The following is a 21498-nucleotide window of genomic DNA, read 5'->3' on the forward strand; positions in this document are numbered from 1 at the left end:
CATGGGGCGTGGGGGAGGAAGGAGCTCAAAATGTCCCTAGCTTGTCTGTGGCCCCAATTTTCCATCCCATAAGGTTTCACACTGAAAGCAGCTTAAAGCAAAAGCACAGCTACGGGAGGACGAAGAACAGCTTTATAAAGGACTCATGGGATTTGCCGTGAGAAACACAGCTATCTCTGATATCAAACTTGCCATGGATTTAAGACAAAAAGGAGCCCGAGGAGGGGAAAAAAAGCACTGTGGAAACTCAAAGGCTAGATTTAGAGCCGCTTGTGCAGTAGCAGGAAGTACGCAATTATTCCCAGCAGGCATCGTGGTGAGCGGAAAGCAAGCGAAGTCTTACTTGGAGGGGGGGGTCTCTGCGGTGGGTGAGGTGGCCGAGGCCTGTTGGGAACCGACAGAGACCGGCTTGGAGAGCGGTGGCGGAAGTCCCCAACTGCTTCGAGCTCCTGCTTTAAGTCGAGCAGGTCAGCGTCATCTGGAGGACATGGCGGGGCGGGAGTCAGATGAGTGAGACTCAGGTCTGCAGGGACCCGGCAGTGGCGGGAACTCCTCCCACAGGACAGCTTCAGGGTCCCTCTCTGCTGGCCTGGGGGACGGGGGGAGGGTACCCAATGCCTGCTTGGAACATTCAGTGAACCGTGGACAAGGTGTGCTGTCCAGACACGAGAGACACTGAAATATTTTAAAGTGTAGGCATGCTTCCTTCTGAAATAATCCACAAGACTTCCACACAGAGCAGACAGTTGAAAACCAGAGCCCCTCATTCTTAATACCTCATTCTGAAACAGGACAAGAGTTTTGGACTTGAGAATATTTTCACTTCTCTACCAGCAGGGCAGCCTGCCAATCCCTTGCCAAGGTCCAGCAATGGAGCGTCCCTGCTCATTCAAGCCCCAGATCCTACAGCCCATGCCAGCTACTGCCCAAGCATTCGCCATCCTGACTCACCCTGCAAAATCCTTCTAAGGCTAAGAGGGGTGTGGGGAGGTGACGGCTTCGGTTTTATTACATGTACATTTATTACATTTAAATTCAGGACGATTGTAGGTCTTCTCTCCCACACTACAACACACTCTGATTCATTTTATTTTGGCTCATACACCCCGTCCCTCAAATCCAATAACTCAGCCTCGTGTGTCTCTGGCGTTCTGTTGGGGGCAGGCAGGATTTCTCCTTCTGAAGGGAGTGCCTGAACGCCCTATAGCACTGAGGAGATGTTCCCTTGACGTCCACCAGGGGGCAAGGCTGCTCACATGTGAGAGCCCCATGCTGCTCTATTAATTCTTCATTCCAAGGGGCACACCTGCCCAGCCCTTGAGAGGATGCCTGAATGATGGCCACCCTGGAGACGAGGACTGCTTCTCGTCTCAAGAGCACATCCCTCCAGCCACTTTCACTCCAGGGCAGGAGCCCTCTGGACGTGCAATGTGCAGAAACCCCTGGATTCCCTGATGAATCCAGTCCCTAAACCTGGATACGCGTTGCCAGTCACCTGCGGAGCTTCATGAGTCCCCAGATTTCCAGGGTCCCAGCCCACACCTGCCAAACCCACATCTCTATGACGGGGCTCAGCAACCTGTAAGTTTAAAAGCCCCCTCTGGTTGAACGCAGCCAGGCTACTGACCGGGTTTGGGACCAAATACAGTCAAAAAGGCTTGGGGGTTCTTTGTACCCGTCCCAGCAAAGTACCTTTTCTGGGAAGCATCTTATTGTCAACTCTGTTCTCTGTTCTCAGCCACAGCTCAAAGGGTCCTGACACGTGGCTAAGCCCCTGCACCTGCTCTCCTCCAAGGGGGAGACACAATGTCCAGCAGCTGGAAGGCACTCGTGGCTATGGCTGAAACTGAGCTGAAGAGTCTGATGTGTAATATGAACTACTCTGTGCTAATAATCTAGGGATCTGGAGTTCAATCCCAATGACTTTCAGTCCCTCTTAAGTCTAAAATGACATAATGATGCTAAGGTGTAATACTACTGTATAATAATATAACGGTATATGAATGTAACCAGACACCAGCAACTCAGGACATAGATATTGAATATGTCCCTTATGGGATTGAATCAGAAAAGTTTTGGAGAGGGAAAAAGAATCACAAATGTAAAGCCAGTTCAGAGCTATGACCATTTAAATTGCACAGAGGAAACTAATGATCATGAATCCGGTATGTTATAGGGGTACCAGTTGTTGGAAAAAAATAAAATCACTAGAGGAAATCAGTGTGGCGGCAGCTGGATTCCTTCTCAGAGCCCAGTTTTCACCACTTGCATAACCTCTTTTACCCACTTTGACCTCTTTTTTACCCACCCACTTGTGACCTCTTTTACCCCTTTGTTCATGGGCCATGCATACTTGATGGCAGCATTATGTGACGCCCGGCTGCTGAGAGAGTGATCGCTATACCAGAGGTGATTTAGAAAAGGAAGGTCCAAGCTACCTCTGTAGGTTGGATGCTGCTTCTTTTTGGTGAGTGCCGGTGACCGGCTGGGAGGCGCCACTGCCATGGAGCTGGGGGCATCGGCGAGCTCGTCTCCCCCCGCTTCACTATCTGAGAACACAGGCTGACTCAGCTCATCCACCAAATAGTCTTCGTCGTCTTCGAGAATATCCCCTTGGAGAAGGAAATGTCACAGCAAACAATTAGGGGGAAAGGGCCTAGTCTTTTACCTGTGGGTCTGTTTCAACATCGAGGCCTGTGGCTTGTGTCAGGACACACCTGAGGCACAGCCACCAGCAGCCCGGGGCACCCACGTGGCAGCAGGGCTGGGACTCCAATTCCATGGGTGCCTGAGACATAGGACAAGCCCACAGCCCTGACATCCTCCAAACTGTCTTCAGTGTAATTTTAGACACCTCCCGTCTTGCTTGTCACTGCGTGCATCACTCCTACCTGTGAATACCACCCAACTCCGGCATGGAGAGTAAGCCGGAACTTAAGCATCCTCCCTGACCTTCCCGAGGGCGGGTCTCAGAACAGATCCTGAGGCTCTCGTGTCGGTTGCTGGGAGAACGTCTCGCCTGCCCACCTCACCCTACACACCGGGAAGTCCTCACTCGCAGGACGACTCACCTTCTGACTCATAATCCAGACTCGTGAAGTCGAAGTTTTCCTCCAGCAGACAGGAGTTGGCGGTGGGGGACACGGAGGCCACGCTGTCCCGCTTTCCAATGATCTCCTCTTGCAAACCTTTCAGCCAGTCCTTGGTCTTCGGTCTAACCTTCACGGCTCTGCCTTTCACCTGTGAGGACAGAGAGGCCACCTGTGCATGAGCGCAGACGTCAGACCCTCTGACCCCAAAGCGCTTCTCGCTCAAACGCATGCATCGGGAACCTGGCCCACCTTCACTTTGGCCAAGAAAAGCTGAGGGTCTAGACACATTTGGCCTGAAGAAAAGTTGAACTGTCACTTTTCATTCCATGTGAACTTAAAACCAGGATATTATCAAAACGGAAACTACCTATGAGCTGCATGTCCCAAACCACACGCTCTGAGGAGAAGGATCACAACAGTCCCATGGGAGGGTGTGAGCGCAGACAGACCCAGTAACACAGGCGGAGCTGTGCTCCAAAACTTGCTTTCTCCCCAGTTCTGCGAGGAGTAGACACCTCGACGAAGCTACCAGAATCAGAGGCAGGAATGAAAAGGCCCAGCTCCTGCCCTCCTGTGGCATCTACACCCGCAGACCCGGCCACGTGAAAGCACAAGACGCCCACGGCGACAGGCAGCCCCGCTCCCTCGGTGACCAAGCACAACTCACCTTCATTCCGTCCACATCCAGGACGCTGAGCGCCGAGTGACTGTCTGCAAAAGTCACCAGCATCTGCCCTTGGTTGATCCTGGGAGAAATGAGATTTGCCAGGTCAGCCCCGGGAGCGCGCCCTCCAGCGAGGCGCGCACCAGCCCCTCCATGCGCGCACCAGCCCCGCCATGCGCGCACCAGCCCTGCGAGGCGCGCGTCCCCACCTGACGAGCAGGATCGTCCCGTAACTGCCCAAGGTCTGCATGAGCTCCGTGCGCACGTCCTCGGGAAACTCGTTTTTCTCTTCGGAGGTTGGCGACTGAAGGTTGACGACGACAGTGGCGTCCCGGGGGCCCTGGAAAGAGGACACTTCCTGGAACACCCTGTCCCGAGCACCCACATCGACTTCTTGCACTTCCACCTCCACGATGGCCAGCACGGGTCTGCGTCAGACACGGAGGGAAGACGGGGCACCGTTAACTCGGGACAAGACAGCCCCCAGCCCCGGCTCCGTCCCGACTCCACTGTCAACAGTAAACCTCCACCATGACACAGCCAATGTGTGTGGCCCCCTCCCCCCGCCACGGGACCCGGAACTAAGCTCTCCGGTCCTGGGGTTTCAGTCTGTCTTTCCCCAACCTTGGTATTCTCTTGGCATTTCTATCTAAGGATGATGTGAGAGAAGACCACACCAGCCATGAGCAAAGCTTCTTTACATGCAACCCCAGGACTGCTGAGATGCAGAGAAGAGGGGATTCTCCCTGGGCTAGGGGTTCAAGCTTTCTGGGGGGCTGTTTGGCAACTTGTGTTAGGAAACTCAAAAATGTTCATCTTTTGACCAACGAGTCTCAATTCTAGAACTTTGTTCTAAGGAAATGGCCAGATGGTCAGACAAAGATTTATACACGAGGTTGATCATTACAGCACTGCTGATGGAAGGGACAAAGGGGGAAACAATCTAACTGTCCCAGGACAGGGAAAGCGTTAGGTTACGATGCAGCCACACGACCATACGCCATGCACTCATTAAGAAGAATGTTGTAGAAATCTATCTGACATACACAGAAAAACAGATCAGCAGGAAATAATGCAAACCTTGTTGTAATTTTTATACAGGGATGGGTTTACTCTACAAAAAATTTAGAAAATCCTTTCTTATGAAGATTATGTAATCTTACTGAAGACATTTACAATATTAGGTGGAAACAAAGCATAATACAAAATAGCATATAATACGGTGGCAACCTTTAAAACCAGCGAACATTGAAAAAATTAAGAGATATGGGTGGTAAATCAGTAGTATCCCCCCAAGTTCGTATTACTATTATTAGACTTTTTTGCCTCTGGAAGCAAGAAAAAAGAAGACGGAGAAAAATCTGACACAGCAATATGCGCTGAGGGTTTTTTTAAAACTTTGTGGGAGAAAAACTTTCCCGAGGAGCCTCATGTGTTAGAAGCGGAGAATCTCTGATGAAAGGGGTGCGGACACGGGAAGGCAGCCTCACTCACTCAGCAATGAAAAGGGACCAATTACTGACACACCAGCAACTGGAAGAAGCTCCAGAGAATCTTGCCAAGTGAAAAAAGCCAGTCCCCCAATTCTGTTCCGTTTTATAACATTCTTGAAATGGCAAAACGCTGGAAAAGGAGAAAAGAGGAGTGGTTGACAGGGGTTAGGGAGGAGTGGGAGAGAGGGAAACGAGGGTCCCCGTGGTGACAGACGTTCTGTCCCGACCATACCGAAGTCAATATCTGGGTGTGACACTGCGCTGTAGACTACAGGGTCTTACCGCTGTGGGGAGCTGGGTAAAGGGTGCACAGGATCCCTACATTATTCCCTATAACTGCATGCGAATCTGTAACTACCTCATAGTGAAAAGCTTAATTAAAAAAATTAATGTAGCAAGTAAGAAAGCAAATGATAACAGTTCACATTACATAATCCTAATTTTCTTATCCACATTTAAACATCTATAAGCTTGTGAGCTTATAGCATGAGCACACACTACACAAAGGTTAGTATTTGGTGCAAAATGTACGTGGAAGATGCAGTGGAAAGACACATAACGAACTGTCACCAGACATGGTCTCAGAGCGTGGGACTATGGATGATTTGTCTGTGTATATTTCCCCTAATTGTCAAGAACCAAGATGTTCTGGTTTTGTAATTAGAAAAATCAGTAAATGTCTAAGATGTGTCTCAAACCAGGATGCTCAGATCCGCACTTCCCAGTCTTCCCAGCTAAGTAAATGCTACTTCATCCTTGTAGCTGCTCAGGCCAAAAACTCTGGAGTCATCCTCACCTCGTCTCTCTCACACCCCACATCCACTCCATCAGCCAGTTCTGCTGGCTCCACTTTCAAAACCTATCCAGAACCCACCACTGCTCACCATGGCAACCCACGACCACCCTGGTCCAAAGCCACCCCGTCCCTCGGTTCCTCCCTGCCTCCCTCCTTCCATGCTGGCCCCGCTGGAGTTTCTTCGGGTGACTCTGTTCTAACCTGGCCACACAATGCCACTGCACTCAGAGTGAAACCCAATGTCCTTTTTATGGCCCACAGGGTTCCACGCAGGCTGATTCTTGCTCATCTCACCTCCTTTTCTAAGACTCTTCCCCTCACTCTTCTCTCTCCAGCCTCTCTATTCTCCGAACTCCTAGATGTTCACTCCACACTCCCACTCTGGAATGCTCTCTCCCTGATACACACATGGCTCACACTCTCATTTCCTTCAGGCCTCGGCTCCAAGGTCACCAGAGGCATCTTCCCTGAACACTGGGTATGTAATAGCACCAACCCCTTGACTGACCCCGGCCACTACTATTTTTTTCATTCATGGCACTTCTGTTTCTTGTCTGTCTGTCCTCACTAGAAGATTCCTTGAGAGCATGGTATCATCTGTTTTGTTCACTGCTTATCCTCAGTGCCAGGAACAGGGCCTATATATCAATATAAGACCCCCCCAGTAAATACTGGTTAAATGAATGCTTCTAAATATACTCACTGAACTAGGAAACCTGAAAGTCATACATCTGTAGATTTCCCCACGCTCATTTCTAGGTATGTATTTGCAACAGCAGCTTTCTCAAGAAATCAGAAGCATCTAAAGATTTCGACCTAGTGACTGACCAATTGCTCACCACCAACTCTCTTTCTTAATTTCTTTTCTTGTAAAAGTTGAAACTGACATGATAGTTTTGGTAGCAGCCGTGGGAAGGTCAAATGCCAACTTCTGTCTTTAAAGATGTTCTACAAGAATAACCTCCCTCTGTGGCCAGTCCCGGTGCATGCCGAGCTGACAGACCTCTGCTGCTGTGTTCCATCCTTAAGCCACAACGCACTAGGCCAAAGCAACAGCTCAGAGTATCAAAAACCCTGAATGCAACACTGTAAAAACCCTATGGTGTTTGTAACAATAAAACATTGGAAAAAATATTCATCGCTAGATGAATGGGTAAATCGCGTGGATATATTTAGCGGAATACTGGATAGCGGTTACAAATGGAAGAGTCAGATCTCTAAAAATGACATGACTGTATCTCAAAAATGGTAACAAAAAAAGCAAGTTGCACAATGACATAATTTATCAGAATTTAAAAGACATAAAATACCACAGGTTGTGTCTTTGCAATTTTCATAAAAGATGTTACCTATGACATGGAGCAATGACAAAATGCTAACAGTGATTAATTCTTAGTGGCAAGTACACAGCTACTTGTCCTACTGTTCTTTGCTCTTTACTGTGTGTCACACACGCACACACACGCATTCGGATGGGGAAGGCGGGTCCGTTCTCTGCGGGGAGCAGCCGACCCTGCCTTCCTCAGCAGAGGATGTGCCCACGGCAACCAGGACCATACCTGTGGTCAGACGCTTGCAGCTCTGCTCGGCCGTAATACTTGAGGGCACCAGGAGACCAGGCGTGTCTGACTTTGGTGTCAGCGTCCAGATCGTTGTCTAGAAGGTCGAGTTCTCCAGCTACTCACAGGGATTCCAATCAAGAGACACACACACAACACAAAATTGTATCAACATACATGAATGCCGATTACAGACACGTGCACCAGGGAGCCGCGTCACGGACCACCTCCTGTCTCAGACTCAGTCGTTCTAACCCCTTGGGCTTGAAACCCTGTCAAAGTGGCCTCGGGGCCTGGGGTAAAAACTCCTCCCCAGCGGGCAAACTGGGTGAGAACACAGAAATCGCTGCTGCGGGGATTTTGCCTCAGGCCCACGGGAAACAGGAGATCTGCAGCTCTTTGTACAGCAGGAGATGCAGAGACGAAGAACCTGAAGGCATCCAGCCTCCTGCATAGATGTCCACAAAAGTGATCTGAACAAAAATGCATCTTCTCAATCTGCAGGTGAGATTTCTGGGCTTTGAAATCTCAGCATCCGTCTCACCAGAAAAGCTTAGTTGTTTATGTATTAGTTTATAGGCATTCAAATTTTAAACAAACTGCACTTCCTAGCTGGGTATCAATAATTGTTCAAAACATGATAGACCACTAATTGATAAAAAGAAAAAAAACCAACTCTCATCTTTCCTGTGTCTTGCTCATATTTGATTTGGAATTGGGGCTTTAAGCAGATAAGAGTTCAGCTGAACAAAATGGGCTGGAAAAAAGGCATGAGTGTGAGAGGCAAAAGTGCCAGAGAGGAAGAGCTGTAGCCTCTCTCCGTATCCCCGCCGGGAACAAAAGGTGGCAGGGTGGTGTAGGGGGACAGCCATGAGGCAGGGATTGCGGGAGCCAGGAGCAGAGTCTCTAGAAAGAAGCCAGAGGGGAGCTCCCCCAAAATACAACTCCCGAAGCTTAGGGCTAACATCTGGGATGACTTTTGTGTAGTTCTGGGTCATCAAGAGAATTGTTATTTATAACAAAGAGCGCTGGACTAAAGGAAAGTGATCTTCCTTCTATGGCACTGATCACTTGCCCCCTTCCAGCTCTGAAAGCGCACACATCTCAGGCACCTGTTCTGTCAAAAGGATGCCTCTTCCTCCACCACAGGACCCTGTCCGTCCAGGCCGGGGTGCGGCATTTGTCACTTGTGTCGTAGGCAGCAGAGCCAACGTCATACTTGTAGGTGGGTCCAAAGTCAATGGTGCCTTCGTGAAAGTCTTTAAAAATCTGTTGGGAGAAGAAGTCACAGGACCATCTTAGTTCTCCTAGATCATGTACGTTACATGCCGATAGAAGGCACGTTCCAGAGTGTTTTTTATTCCTAAAGTAACAGAAGCTATATCATATTTGCAAATATGTCAGAAACTGGACATATGTGTGCCTTTTAATTGGCCAAAAAAATGATGATTATCACTTTGTTCTGCTGACTTACACACCATTGGGTCTCCAACCAGCCTCAGCACCCGATCTGTCACACGCCTGCTTGTCAGCGCCCGGGTGACACTGACAGGCACAGGCCGAGGGGAACGCCTGGCCCAGCCCCGGCAAGGCCTTGATCCATATCTGTTAACAAACCCAATTGGGTAAAAAGCAGCCCAGAGCTGAAGTCCGGCTCCCCTCCGTCCTCACTTAGCCCTGGTCCAGCCCTGACGCTGTGGGAAGACCCAGGAACAGACACTCACTCAGCGCCCGAGGGGAAGGGTGTGGAGAGCACTGGCAGGAGGAAGGAAGGCCGACCCTGTGCAGGAAGGAGCGGTGTGGCTGCCCTGCCCTCTGGCCACCCCCAGCGACCCATGTCACTGACGGGGGACGACAGAAAACCTCGAGGAGCATCCAGATCTCGCTGCAGGAGGAGCCTTAACCTCCCTGCCTGCACCATCTAACCCGCTGCATTTTCACCAGGTAAATGGAATTTGGCTGTGCCTCCCTCCCCTCAGCCTGTCCTGCGAGGAAGCAAACAGGCACCAAAACAGCAAACAGTTTCACGTGGAAGAGAAGATAAGTTTTGAGTCATGTGGAGGCCAGCCAGTGTGACCCTGAAGAACTGAGGACAGATTCTATAGTTGAATCTTCCCTATTACATCATGGCCTAAGGAGGCACTAAAAGACCACACCAGGTCAGGGAGGGGAAGTCTCATCGGAAGCGTGACAGTCTTGGGCTCTGTCATGCCTCTGTTTACTGACTGTGTGACCTTGGACACGTTGTTTGACCTTGGCCTCAGTCTTCTTATCTGTAAAATGGGTGTGATACCTAATCTGTAGGATGGTCTTGAGGATTATGTGTACAAATTGGCGTGTAAAATGTATTAGATCTTGTTAGTGTATTAAATTAATTTATTTGTATGTTCACTAACAAGAAACAGAGATATCACCACAATAAAATGTTTTGAGCAGAATCTAGCGTGTCACTTGCTGGTTTAGCGTACCTGACACACAGCCGTCCCTACGAGCGTCACCCTGAGTACAGGGCACGTGGACTGCGTACATCACACCCACCAGCCTCACCGGCCATGTGCTCAGATGCTGACATGCGGCTGTCTGAAGCAGCTTGGACTCAAACTGAGCGCACCTGGACCAGGGCTCAGCTTGTGCGAAGCAGGAAGGGACAGCTGACCCCCCTCCAACCACAGAGCATGGGCAGAGAGGCTCCTGTCGCCCTGAGCTCCTGCGGTGGCTTACGTGTGTCCAGTGTCCTTTCATAGAGCAATGGCCCCTCTGGCCATGAGAAGACACAGACCCTGACCGTGGCCACCGAAAGGAGGAACAGGACGTGAGTGTGCATGGACGCTCACGTTTCTCTAACTTCTTACGCCAGACGCCTTTTTTTTACCATTATCAGAATCAGTTAAATTCACACATGAAGCTTAATTCGCGAACGCTAGTGTGTACATTTAGCAGAAGCTATTCCATGTTGGAGCAGGTGTTAAAAACTATTTTAAAAGCACAACTTACTTTTCCACTTGATTTCTGTAGCTGTAGCTGATCAAATTCCAGGAGCTTCTTCCAGTCTTGGCGTTTCACAAAATAGAAGACTTCCTCGTAAGTGAGATCAATGCGGTAGTTGAAATCGCCGCACCAAAACACATAATCGTGAGAAAAAATGTTTCTTCCCTAAGTCATGAAAAAAAAAAAAAAAAAAAGATGATTCGGCCCACTGCAAGGAAGGTGGGAGAAGGGAGAAAAATAAACTCACTGTACAGATGATAAGCAGATGTGTTTTTCTTAAAATGTTACTTAAGAAGAAAAGTCTGCTAGAGCATCTCATTTTTCACTAATCCCATAAACCTATTGAGGGACTTTCACATGGCTTAATTTTTAAATTTTAAATAGTGTTTTCGAGTGGTTTGGAGAAGGCTCCAACTCTAACAGAGAGAGCATGACTACCGATATTGGTATTTACTCTGCCGAGCGGATCTCCACCATCAGGATGTACCCCTGCTTTGTTACGTCTGTATCCTAAGAAGAATTGCCCAAACATTCAGTGTTACGAGAATGAGGTTTAAGAAAATAAGTATTAATGCTCAGGACACGCAACTTCGTAAAACCTGGTGGATTTCATACACTTTCATCCTGTGATCCTCCAGCTCTCTCTCTCCCCCCTCCCCCATCTTGCCCCAGGCAGCCCTGGAGAGCTGTGGCATCTTCCCCTCCCTTCCCCAGGAATCACAACAACAATAGCAGCACGGTATCAGCTGTCTACAATGCTGGGATCTGTTCTGGGGCACACTGTCCTCCCAGCAGCCCTGTGAAGCACACACTAATGGCTCTCTTATAGATTAAAAAAAAAAAGTTCAAAAACTTTGCTGAAGGTTACACCGCTAGTACATGATAAAGACAAGACGTGAACTCAGATCTGCCAAGCTCCAAAATCTGTTCCTGCTATACAAAAGACTGAAATTATCACAGCCAAATAAAATAAATGTGCAGAGCTGCACTGCCTAATAGAACACTCCGTAGCGATGGAAATGTTCTCTACCCGTGCGGTCCAAAACAGGAGCCACCAGCCACGTGTAGCCATTGAACACTTGAAATGTGGCCAGTGTGACCGAGGGATTTTTAGTTTTATTTAATTTTATTTACTTTACATTTAAACAGCTACTTGTGGCTAGTGGCTACTCTACTGAACAGGTACAGAGTATTAACTTACAGGTACCGTCAATATTTCTGTTGAAAAAAGCTATAGTATAAACCCTTTAATTATTTTAAATGTGTCCCATGTTTGCTGCTTTGAAATAGCACTTTTTAAGTGAGAAGGGTTGGACTTTTTTAACTACACAGACACACAAAGAAAATATTAGCCCTACATAATCTGGGAAAACTACAATTGCAAATTTCCCAACTCATTTATTTTTTAATCCAAGAAATAAAAACTCCAACAAGGATTACAGCACTTCTTAATGAAAACTAAGGAATTTTTGCCTTGAGGGCAGCCCAGTGAACAGGATGTCAGTTTTAAGGGATCTGGTCTCACATGGAAGAGCTCCGTGACCCAGCCCAACCTTGTCTCAGGCACGGGCAGAATGTGTGGCAGGAACGGCTAAAGTCTACCCTCACTGCTGGGAAATAGGTGTCTGCACCAGGCTGAAGGTGTGCGGGACCATCATCTTTGCACAGAAAGGAAAACATTCAAATCTGAATTCGAAAAGATCCCCCGGCTTCAGAATGAAAACCTCTGGACCACCACTAGAGGGCGGCATGACGCATGGTACTGGCAACCGCGAGACCATACCAGGATCCAGAGCTCCTGAGCCAAGAATTCACTGGTTTCAAAAACGTGTATTCTCTTCTGAGCCACAACAGAATGTATGTGTGAGTCTCAGGAAAACCAAGTCTTATACTGGCTGGATTCCAATGTTCTTCACCAACTTGGACAAGGCATTGACGCACTGGTTTTCTTTCCCCATCCCATACAGTTGAATTAGAATAAGAAAACGCAGGGCACATCAGGACATTCAGGAAACGCACAGAGATACAGGAGGCAGAACGCTCCTGGGCCGGACTCCCTGCTCACCGCTACTGCAGCACCCCTGGTCATTTCCCCGTCGCCAGTGCTGAGCTCCCAGGAACAGGGACCCTCCTACGGTCGTATCGCCACCGCCTGCCCGTATCAGCAGCTGAGAAAACCGTGTGTGGCGCTGACCCGAGCAGGGGGGCCTCACACGCTTCTGCCACGCTGCTCACCGTCGGGAAGCTCAGCCTCTGGGTGATCTCCCTGTAGTCCTCGTTCCTCTCCTTCACCTGGGACTGCCCGGCCGTCAGGTGGCTGCACACGAAGCAGAAGCTGCTGCTGTGGAACCGGAAGCGGATGGCCACGGCGCCCTTGTTCCCCGCCTTTCCCCCCATGCCCGTCTTCACTGTGTCGATCGCCACGTCCCTGGAACAGAGAATGCACACGCAGGGGGGCCTCTCAGGGGCTCCGAAGGAAAAGCATGAGCAGCTTTGCTACAGAGAAGATCTGGGCGGCGGCGCGAGGCTTGCGGATCTGAGAACCTCAAAAGCCTCAGCTCAGAGGCTGGTCCACCCCATCTTCAGCGGCCAGGCCGCACAGGGACAGCGGGACTGCCATCAGCTCCGCATCACTCCTGACCCTCCTCTCATCGTGGGCAGCTGCCCTGTGGGAGGGCTGGAGCATCCTCTCCACGGCCCCAGCTCCGAGGTGCTCACGTAAGCACCCCACAAAGCACCGTGGAGCTGAATCACCTCCACCCCGGCCCTCCGCGTCCGGTCTCGCTGCTGCGGCAGAAGCAGCATGGAGTTCCCCGCCCCCGACCCCATCCCACCCGGCTCTTCTGCAAAGTACAGGGCGTGCCATCAGGTAATCAACACATTTTAAAAAACAGGAACCATCCAGTTATCTATACTGGGCTGGGCGGGTGGTTTCCAAGCAGACGCCTGGCATTAAAATGCCAACTTATAATGCACACAGGTGAGTGCGTAGGTCCACAGGACCAGGGGCCGAAGCCTCCACCTGCTCCCTGGGACTGTCACCCAACAGACAAGGATTGGGGATAACCTGCCAACAATGTGCGAGCTTGAGGCTAAAGGGACACAGGTGTTGGGACCTTAGTTGGCACCTGGGAAATCCGGAGCCCCTTGGCATCACTCCCTTCCTCACGTTCTATCTCTGACCTCTACCCTAACCTCACCTTTACTCTGACCGTAACTGACTTTTACCCACTCACTGTGGACACTGCCAGACTGTCACAGCAAACAACTGGGGGACACAGACTTTAACATTTCCCAAAGGTCACAGAAGAGGATTAAGAGCACAGAGCACAGTCTTGCTCTCCAAGTATCTCTTTGTCTGGTATCGGCAAAGAGAAAGACCAGAGGATGTTCCAACAACATGAATGAGACCAGGGAACAAGGTGAGGCTATGAGACAGTTGAGGGGAAAGGGGTGCTCCTCCCAAACCTTAAAACCCCCACGCACGCACACATGCACACACACACACAGACACGCACGGGCTTTCCTAAAAGACACGCTTTTCCTAAGCTTTTTCCCTTTCTGTTCACAAAGCTGTCACTTTGGAGACGCAATAACGGGGTGACAGTGGTAGAGGCTGTCTGCCCACACATCTTATTTAGAATTCTTCTAAAAAGAGACAAAAGAATTGGCATTTCCTGATGAGTTACCCAGCTCTTGGTCAGAGGTTTCCTGTCTAACATTTCAGCAAGGAATGCCTTTCCTTGTGCAAAACTGAGCCCGGGTGACGAGGATCATGAAACACTCTTTCTAAAAAGGGTCCAGCTTCCTGAGCTAGAAGGTTCCCACTGTGGCTTTTTAAATGCTAGACAATATTCTATTCAGCTTGGTTTTTCCTTGGGGGTTTTGTTACATTTATCTAAAATAATGGCAGGTCCTGATTCCTGTTGCAGGAAGGGGGTGGGGGGAAGGAAGTCAGAATCAAACAATCCCGTGTTCCCCCAGATGTTCGTAAGCGAAATGTTCTTACCTGATGAAGGGGACGTGGTACGGACGTACAAAGATATAAAGACAGACGCCCACCAGCTGTGCCGAAGTCAAGAGAATATACCTATGAGAGCGTGAGATGGCTTTCTGAAGCTGCTCACCCCACATCTTCCTGTTGGTGGTACTGGAGAAAAGAATGATGTTGTTTAGCGTGAGCTGGAAGCAGGCTCTCCCACCTATAAACTCCTCTAGCCCTTAGTGGGTTCTTTATTGACGTCATGCTGCCTGCGCGCTCCTGCATTAGTGCCATGTGAGCCTTAATCCCTGCAATGGGCTATCCGCATATTTCTGATTGTGTTGTACACATCAAACATGTGCCCCACCCAACCCCTGCCACCTGAACCCCAGCACAGGGCCTTGCTCATAAGACCTCCATAGAACCAGGTTTTATTATTTGTTCAGAAAGTGCCTTGAAATGGACTAGGAAAGAAAGAGTCCAGCTGACCTCACACCAAGTGTTAATCCAGTGGTTTTCTTTCCTTTGTACTGGTTTCTTTCTTACACTCGCACACAGGAAACGTGAGTCAGCCCCCGCCCAGCCCGGCCCATGCCCTCGGGGCTCACACATGCCAGCTCGCAGCGTGAATCACTGGACACGTGGCCGAGGCAGCAGCACCCATGGAGTACAGAGCCTAACCCCCCCTTCCTTCTATTTCCTTAATCAGCAAAGAGAGAGGAAGGGAGAGGCGTATGTCTGTGAGGACGAGGCGGGAGCAGTCAGAAGCGCAGAGGCTCCCGGCTCAGGATCCCACCCCACCACGCCTGGCCGCCTACCTGGCGTTGACGATATTCCCTGCGCTCAGTTCCACCATCTCTTCAAACCCCACGGCAAATATGTCAGCTGGGCTGCTGTCATCTGCAGAACAAGCAGGAGACGAAGGAAGTCAGACCCACGGAGGCCTGTGCTGGCCGACTCGTGGGCCGGCCGTCCCACGGCCTGGGTGACGCCTCCAGACCACGTGGTGAGCTCCACGCGCCGACCTCCCTCCAGCTCCCACTGCGCCCATGGCTCTTCCCTGGCTACATCCTGGGTGCGTCACTAACCTCTCCAAACTCTGCTGCTTGCTCTGCAAAAGGGACGGTAGCGGCCACCTCGCAGGGTGGTCGTAAAGTGTAAATCGGAGAACACATGTAGAGTGCCTGGACCAATAACTTCCACACGCAGCAGACCCACCCCCCCAACCAGACCCTAAGTTGCCAGGGGGCAGCACTGGCTCATACTTGTTTGTGTCCCTCAGTACTTTTCACAGCGCTGGGCCAGCCTTGCCGGGATCATGTCTGACTGTGGTCCTGTCCCAGGGCACTGTTGTCCTGGTGGTCAGAGAAGGGGACATCCAGCCCTGCTTGGGACCCGCACTGATGAGCTCTGCCCCAGAAATGCCTGGTCTACAGGAAGCACGGCGAGCAGAAGTGCTGCTCATCGGTTCTCTCTTTGTCCCCTTTAACAGGGAATCTCAGGTTAATAGAAGCCCTGCAGCCACCTGCTGCCTGCCTCCAGATGTGTCCTGACACTCAGCTGCCTGAGGCATCCCAGCGACTCCGAACAAGGTACTCGAGCTACCCTGCCCCCAACCCCCTGCCACATGCAGACAGCGCACAGAGAGCGGGGACGGGGCTCTGGGCACCGTCCCAGACAGCTGTCGATCAAGGTACGTAAGCAGAGCTGACCCCGCCCTCCACCGCATGTCAACAGGCAGGGAACCGGACCACGAGTCTTTCCAGAATCCAAGTGAGCGGGAAAAAGCAAAACCCGTACACAAACGCTGACTGGAGAAAAAGTACGTGTTCGAATCCTGAGTTCTGAGGCCATTAAATATTACCGTGCACGATATAAGACAAAAGGTGAGGTGTCAACCTCGGAATTGTTTTATTCTTAAAAGGTACACAGGGAATTCCCTGGCAGTCCAGTGGTTAGGACTCCACACTTTCGCTGCCGAGGGCCTGGGTTCGATCCCTGGTCGGGGAACTAAGATTCCGCAAGCCGCGGCCAAAAAAAAGTGTCTGTGGTCTAACTTTCCACAGAGCTTTCTAAACATTCCAAGGAGCGAGAAGGCCAAATATCCAACTTCCCAAGTCCACCTGCGGACGAGGTGAGACGGCGGCCGGGGCCGGGGGTCTGCACCTGCCGCCCTGTCCCGGCCACGCTCACCCTGGGATCCAGAGACTCCGGAAAACATGGGTGCATCCAGCAGCCAGCCAGCCAGCTCGGCGGTGCCCAGCAGTTTGCTCCTGAACTGCTTCCCGCCATTCACATTCCAGGTGCCCACGGTGACACGCACTGGCTTGAAATTCGTGAACTCCGCCTGGCGCTCCGACATGGCTCGCAGAATCCTGGGAGTCACTGTTGGGGGCACAGAAAGGGCATGTTTGCACCCCAATCCCCACGCACCCCCCCAGAAACATGGCCAGGCTCTCTGTCAAAGGGGGATGCATGATTCCATCTATACAGACCAAGGGACGCTCCTTATAAAGGTGCTAAGAGGCTAAAAACCACCCACAAACACTTTCCTATGGCACTTCTGCCATAACGTCCCCTCCGCACCCTTCCCCCAACAGAGCCACAGAGGCTGTGACATCAGATCATAGGGACTCTCATCCTCGGCGGTCACTCCACGATCCCGTGGGAATTTAATCAAGGGGACGCTGCAACTTTCCATATTAAATATATACACACGGAACTTTAAGGGTCTGACACCCATCTTTGCATTTTCCACCTTCCAATCCGCATGCCTGAAATGTTTTGTTTGTTTTACCTCAGACTTAAGCCTTTAAAAAATCATTACTCTGAGTCAAGTCCGTCCTCTCGATAGCCAAAATATAGTCCATTTTTTAAACTAGGGACTTAGCCCAAATATCTATCACATTTACTTTGCTATGAAATAAGACTCACTGTACTACTCAGAGCTTCTTTCCACATTTATTGAGCTGGCCTTGTTTCCAGGGTTGACACAGATGTCACCTTGGCTACCAGAAGCCAAATAGGAGTTCCCCCAATGATGGAAGAAAAAAAGTAGAAAAGGGGTATGAAGTCATTTTAAGCATGGGCAAACTAATTTTTCAAAAACACCAAACATTTCTAAACCAAGAGTTATACATTTTTATAAGGAAAAATGCTGGGTCTCCCCTTCTTTTCCATGAGCCCTATAATGTTTACAGGCTCTACGGGATAAGATGCCACTAAAATTTTCCCAAAGAAACCTCTAGCTCACTTATATGTGGAATCTTACACACACACACACACACACACACACACACACACACACACACACACACACAATGAACTCATAGATACAGAGAACAGTTGTCAGAGGTTGGGGTGCGGGTGTGGCGAGATGGGTGAAGGTGGCCAAAAGGCAGAAACTTCCTGTTAAATAAGTCCTGGGAATATCATGTACAGCGTGGTGACTACAGTTAACAATACTGTGTTGTATATTTGAAAGGTGCTAAGAGAGTACTTCTTAAAAGTTCTCATCACAAGAGAAAAAATTGTAACTATGTGTGGTGATGATATTAACTAGAGTTACTGTGGTAATGATTTTGAAACATATACAAATACTGAATCATTATGTTGTATACCTGAAACTAATGTAATGCTATATATCAAATATACCTCAACTCTAGAAAAAAGAAAAAAAGAAACCTCTAGCTATTGAGGGAACCATGACAGTCTTGCCCCTGAGGAGTGGAAGGTGTCCTCATCCCTGGGAGATTTCTACAGGGTCCTGGGGCCGGAATAGAAACAGGAGGCCACCCTCATGGAAGACTCCCCCACAAATGATACCTGGCAATGGGAACAAGAACCCTTTCAAGCTGAGAAAGATTCCTGGATGAGTTAACACTCAAAGACATTAACTCTGACCCCTGTGAACCCCTCTCCACTTCTCCCCGCCTCTCGGTTTGGAAATGGTGCAAATTAAGAAAGTAGAAGAGTGAGCTCTCACGTGAGTCCAGAAAGCACCGGGAACCACAGTGACAGCTGGTATTGTGGACACACTGTTATCTTCTGTATATTGTGGTGTCTGACCTTCTGGCTGGGGAGAGAGTGCCCCTCCCGGGGCTAAGCCAACTCTCAGACTCAGCCAGAGCCTGTTACACGCACACAAGCCGCCCAGAGCCGCACCTCCTCCTTCTGGCCGGCACACCCCGGGGGTGATGCTCCTCTGCCTTAATCATCCTAGGACCAGGTCCCATCCAACTAGAGCCCATCCCTAGCCCAAAGCCCCCACGGTTACTCAAACTAGCCAGTCCTACACCTTGCCCAGCCTTCCCTATGGAAACCCCAAGAAAGGCTGTGGCCTAAGTGCCCTTCTGCCTCCTGACCACCCTGGCGTTTTCCATGCGGTCCCGAGTGGCATTTCTAGGACCTGTGAGTGCATTAACTTTGTTTTTTCCTGAGCCTCTCCTCTGCCTCCTCGTGCGGCTGCACCCGGCTGAGCATCTCCTAAAATACGAAACACAGCGGCAAGCTGCTTAGATCAGCTGGTCAGACCACGCGACTGATCACGCTGGGGCCGTAATAGAAACAGGAGGCCACCCTCATGGAAGACTCCCCACAAATGAGAGCTGGCAATGGGACCAAGAACCCTTTCAAGCTGAGAAAGATTCCTGGAGGGGTTAACATTCAAAGACATGGACACTTTGAGGACAGTCGAGGATCAGATCTGAGCACAGAAGCTCCCTCCCGCTGCCCCGCAGCTCAGGGGGGCGCCTGCCACCCACCATCTGGGATGACGTGAGGGGTGGGAAGGCTGGCACCCCCCAACCACCGCCCTCTGGATGGCAGGGCAGCCGGACGCCTCCCCAGGCGGAGCGGGAGCCCCTCACCCAGCAGGGCCTGGTTGTCCAGCAGCACCCTTCCTTTGTCCGCAGACCCTTCAGTGTACACGTCCCCGACCAGCAGCAGCTTGATGGCCTCCTGCTTCACCCCGTCGAAGAGGTTGGACTGGATTGTGCGAGACACAGACCGGGCCCCGTCCTTCAGCTTCCCCACCTGCCACGGGCCGGACGACAGGCCGTGAGAGGGGCCTGTACAGGCACCACCCGCCCCCCGCCCCCCGTGGCCTGCCCCTACCTTGGCCTTCCCTTCCAGGGCCCGGCTGCCCGTGAACATCTTGCTCAGGCTGTGCCCGTTCAGAGACCACATGGCTTTGAAGGACTCCACGAATCGGTCGGCAATGGGCTTTGAATTCAGCCCTAGGCTCTCAAGCTGCAGGTGGAGGACCTGGGAGAGGAGGGGACAGCGGTCACCAACTTCTCACCCGGAAGCTGCTCCCCAGACGCCCAGGGGACACCACCAGGCGCCATCCCCGTGAGTTCCTCCTCAGAGGATCGCTGTGGGTGACTCTGTGCCCCCCAGAGGACAAGGCACCCTCACAGCAGAGAACGGGGCTTCTACAGCTCACCCGACTTTATCTACACTTCACCCAGCCCTCCTCTGACACCCTCCCCCCCCAATACCACCCGCAAACAGGACAGCAAGGGATGGGCGCCAGGCAGCGCGGACCCCACTCCTCCTCCCAGCGGTGAGCCAGGAGAGGCCACCCAGGCAGCAGACCACAGGCTTCAAACGCCCTCCCAGGCTTCAAACCCAGCCTCACCTCAGGCGGTCTCACCCCGCCTTCTTCTAAGGGAGCATTCACAATAATCACTACACACGGCTACCGTTTCTCCTTTGGGCCATGGTAGCACCTTTGGGCCACCATGTCTGGGGTGCATTCCAAAGAGCGTGTGAAAGCATGCCTGCGATAGGCCAAAGGCACATCACGGCATCGGCAAGCCGGCTACCCAGGGAGACCTCTCTCTAGATGCCGGACACATCTCTAGATGCCCTCCCCACGGTGGGAACGTCAGCTCAGCGAGGCCTCCCTCATCCTGCCGACAGGGGTGCTGAGCCCAGCCCGTCCCCCTGAAGGCACAGAACAGGACACAGATGGCCCGAGAGACAGACCTCGAGGGCGATGAAGCTCTGCACCGTGTTGGTTCGGTCCAGGCAGTCGAGGCAGTTCATCCGCAAAGTGCCTTTCTGAAAACTTCGGGAAACAACACACACAAGTTACAAGTTCTGCTGGAAGGAGCACTGGCCGTGGCACAATGGCCCGTCTGACCGCAGGCCCCCAAGGAACCTCGTCCCGAGAAAGAAGCCCTCACCTCCTCCCTGGTAGGCCGCCTGCCAGCTAGAGCCCACCCGGGCAGCCCAAAGCCACCAGAGTTACTCAGCCCGGTGGATCCTACGCTGTTTGTCTTTCCCACGGAAACCCCAGCGGGGCCTCCGCAACGGTACACGGCGCGGTGGGTCCCAGCGCTGCTGGAGTGGTGGCCAAGCCCAGAGCGCCTGCACACCAGGGCCGTTATAAATACAGTCAAATCTCGTTATCACCATAGTTACGTTCTAGAAAGTTGCGTGAACTGTTGGCGAATGACCTTGTTAGCAAAGCAGCAAACGCTGAGTCACTGCTCCTGGGGGGGCTATATTCCCGTGAGCCTCTGCTCGCGTATTTCCATCCACTAATCAATATATAACCTTGTTTTATGTGTGTCTCTGTTTAAAGACACCTAATTTAATATATATTGTTGATTCATCCACAATGAAGTCTTGGCCATCAGCGCTGCAACTCGTGCCTGAACGAAACTTCTCGAACACACGTACTCTCTCCGTGAGGCACGTCACACCCTTCTTGGGCTTAGGACCCTGCACAGCACCTAGCACCACACCTGGGGGGCATTTTAAACAGTGAAATCACCGACAAGATGCACAAAAAAGTGAAACTGTGGCGCCAAGCAGATGGTACGGGAACACCTGTTTGCAGGGTGAGTTGAAACAAGCAGGCCGAGCGGGGCCTGGCCCCACCTCAGCCGGGAACACGCACGGCAAGTTTCTCAC

At 51.1% G+C, this 21498-nt stretch overlaps 1 protein-coding gene across 10 annotated transcripts in view; it reads right to left on the reverse strand.

Annotated features, from left to right (window-relative positions):
• Nucleotides 1-21498, reverse strand: part of SYNJ2 (synaptojanin 2) — a gene marked incomplete at its 5' end in the record, with an annotated part of 97231 nt that overhangs the window by 7695 nt on the left and 68038 nt on the right. For 3 of the 10 annotated variants that reach the window (XM_082404525.1, XM_082404528.1, XM_082404533.1), the window contains 15 exons: nucleotides 344-478; nucleotides 2439-2612; nucleotides 3072-3240; nucleotides 3760-3838; nucleotides 3966-4184; nucleotides 7605-7722; nucleotides 8717-8873; nucleotides 10599-10757; nucleotides 12828-13020; nucleotides 14602-14742; nucleotides 15393-15474; nucleotides 16768-16959; nucleotides 19338-19608; nucleotides 19690-19839; nucleotides 20566-20647. In XM_082404525.1, coding sequence (XP_082260651.1) covers nucleotides 344-478; nucleotides 2439-2612; nucleotides 3072-3240; nucleotides 3760-3838; nucleotides 3966-4184; nucleotides 7605-7722; nucleotides 8717-8873; nucleotides 10599-10757; nucleotides 12828-13020; nucleotides 14602-14742; nucleotides 15393-15474; nucleotides 16768-16959; nucleotides 19338-19608; nucleotides 19690-19839; nucleotides 20566-20647 — 2321 coding nt within the window. The remainder of the gene's footprint in view (nucleotides 1-343; nucleotides 479-2438; nucleotides 2613-3071; nucleotides 3241-3759; nucleotides 3839-3965; nucleotides 4185-7604; nucleotides 7723-8716; nucleotides 8874-10598; nucleotides 10758-12827; nucleotides 13021-14601; nucleotides 14743-15392; nucleotides 15475-16767; nucleotides 16960-19337; nucleotides 19609-19689; nucleotides 19840-20565; nucleotides 20648-21498) is intronic. The other 7 variants (XM_082404529.1, XM_082404534.1, XM_082404532.1 and 4 more) reach the window with 5 other exon arrangements.

Source organism: Balaenoptera borealis (assembly GCF_965194805.1).
Source record: "Balaenoptera borealis genome assembly, chromosome: 9".
NCBI classification, from domain to species: Eukaryota; Metazoa; Chordata; class Mammalia; order Artiodactyla; family Balaenopteridae; genus Balaenoptera; species Balaenoptera borealis.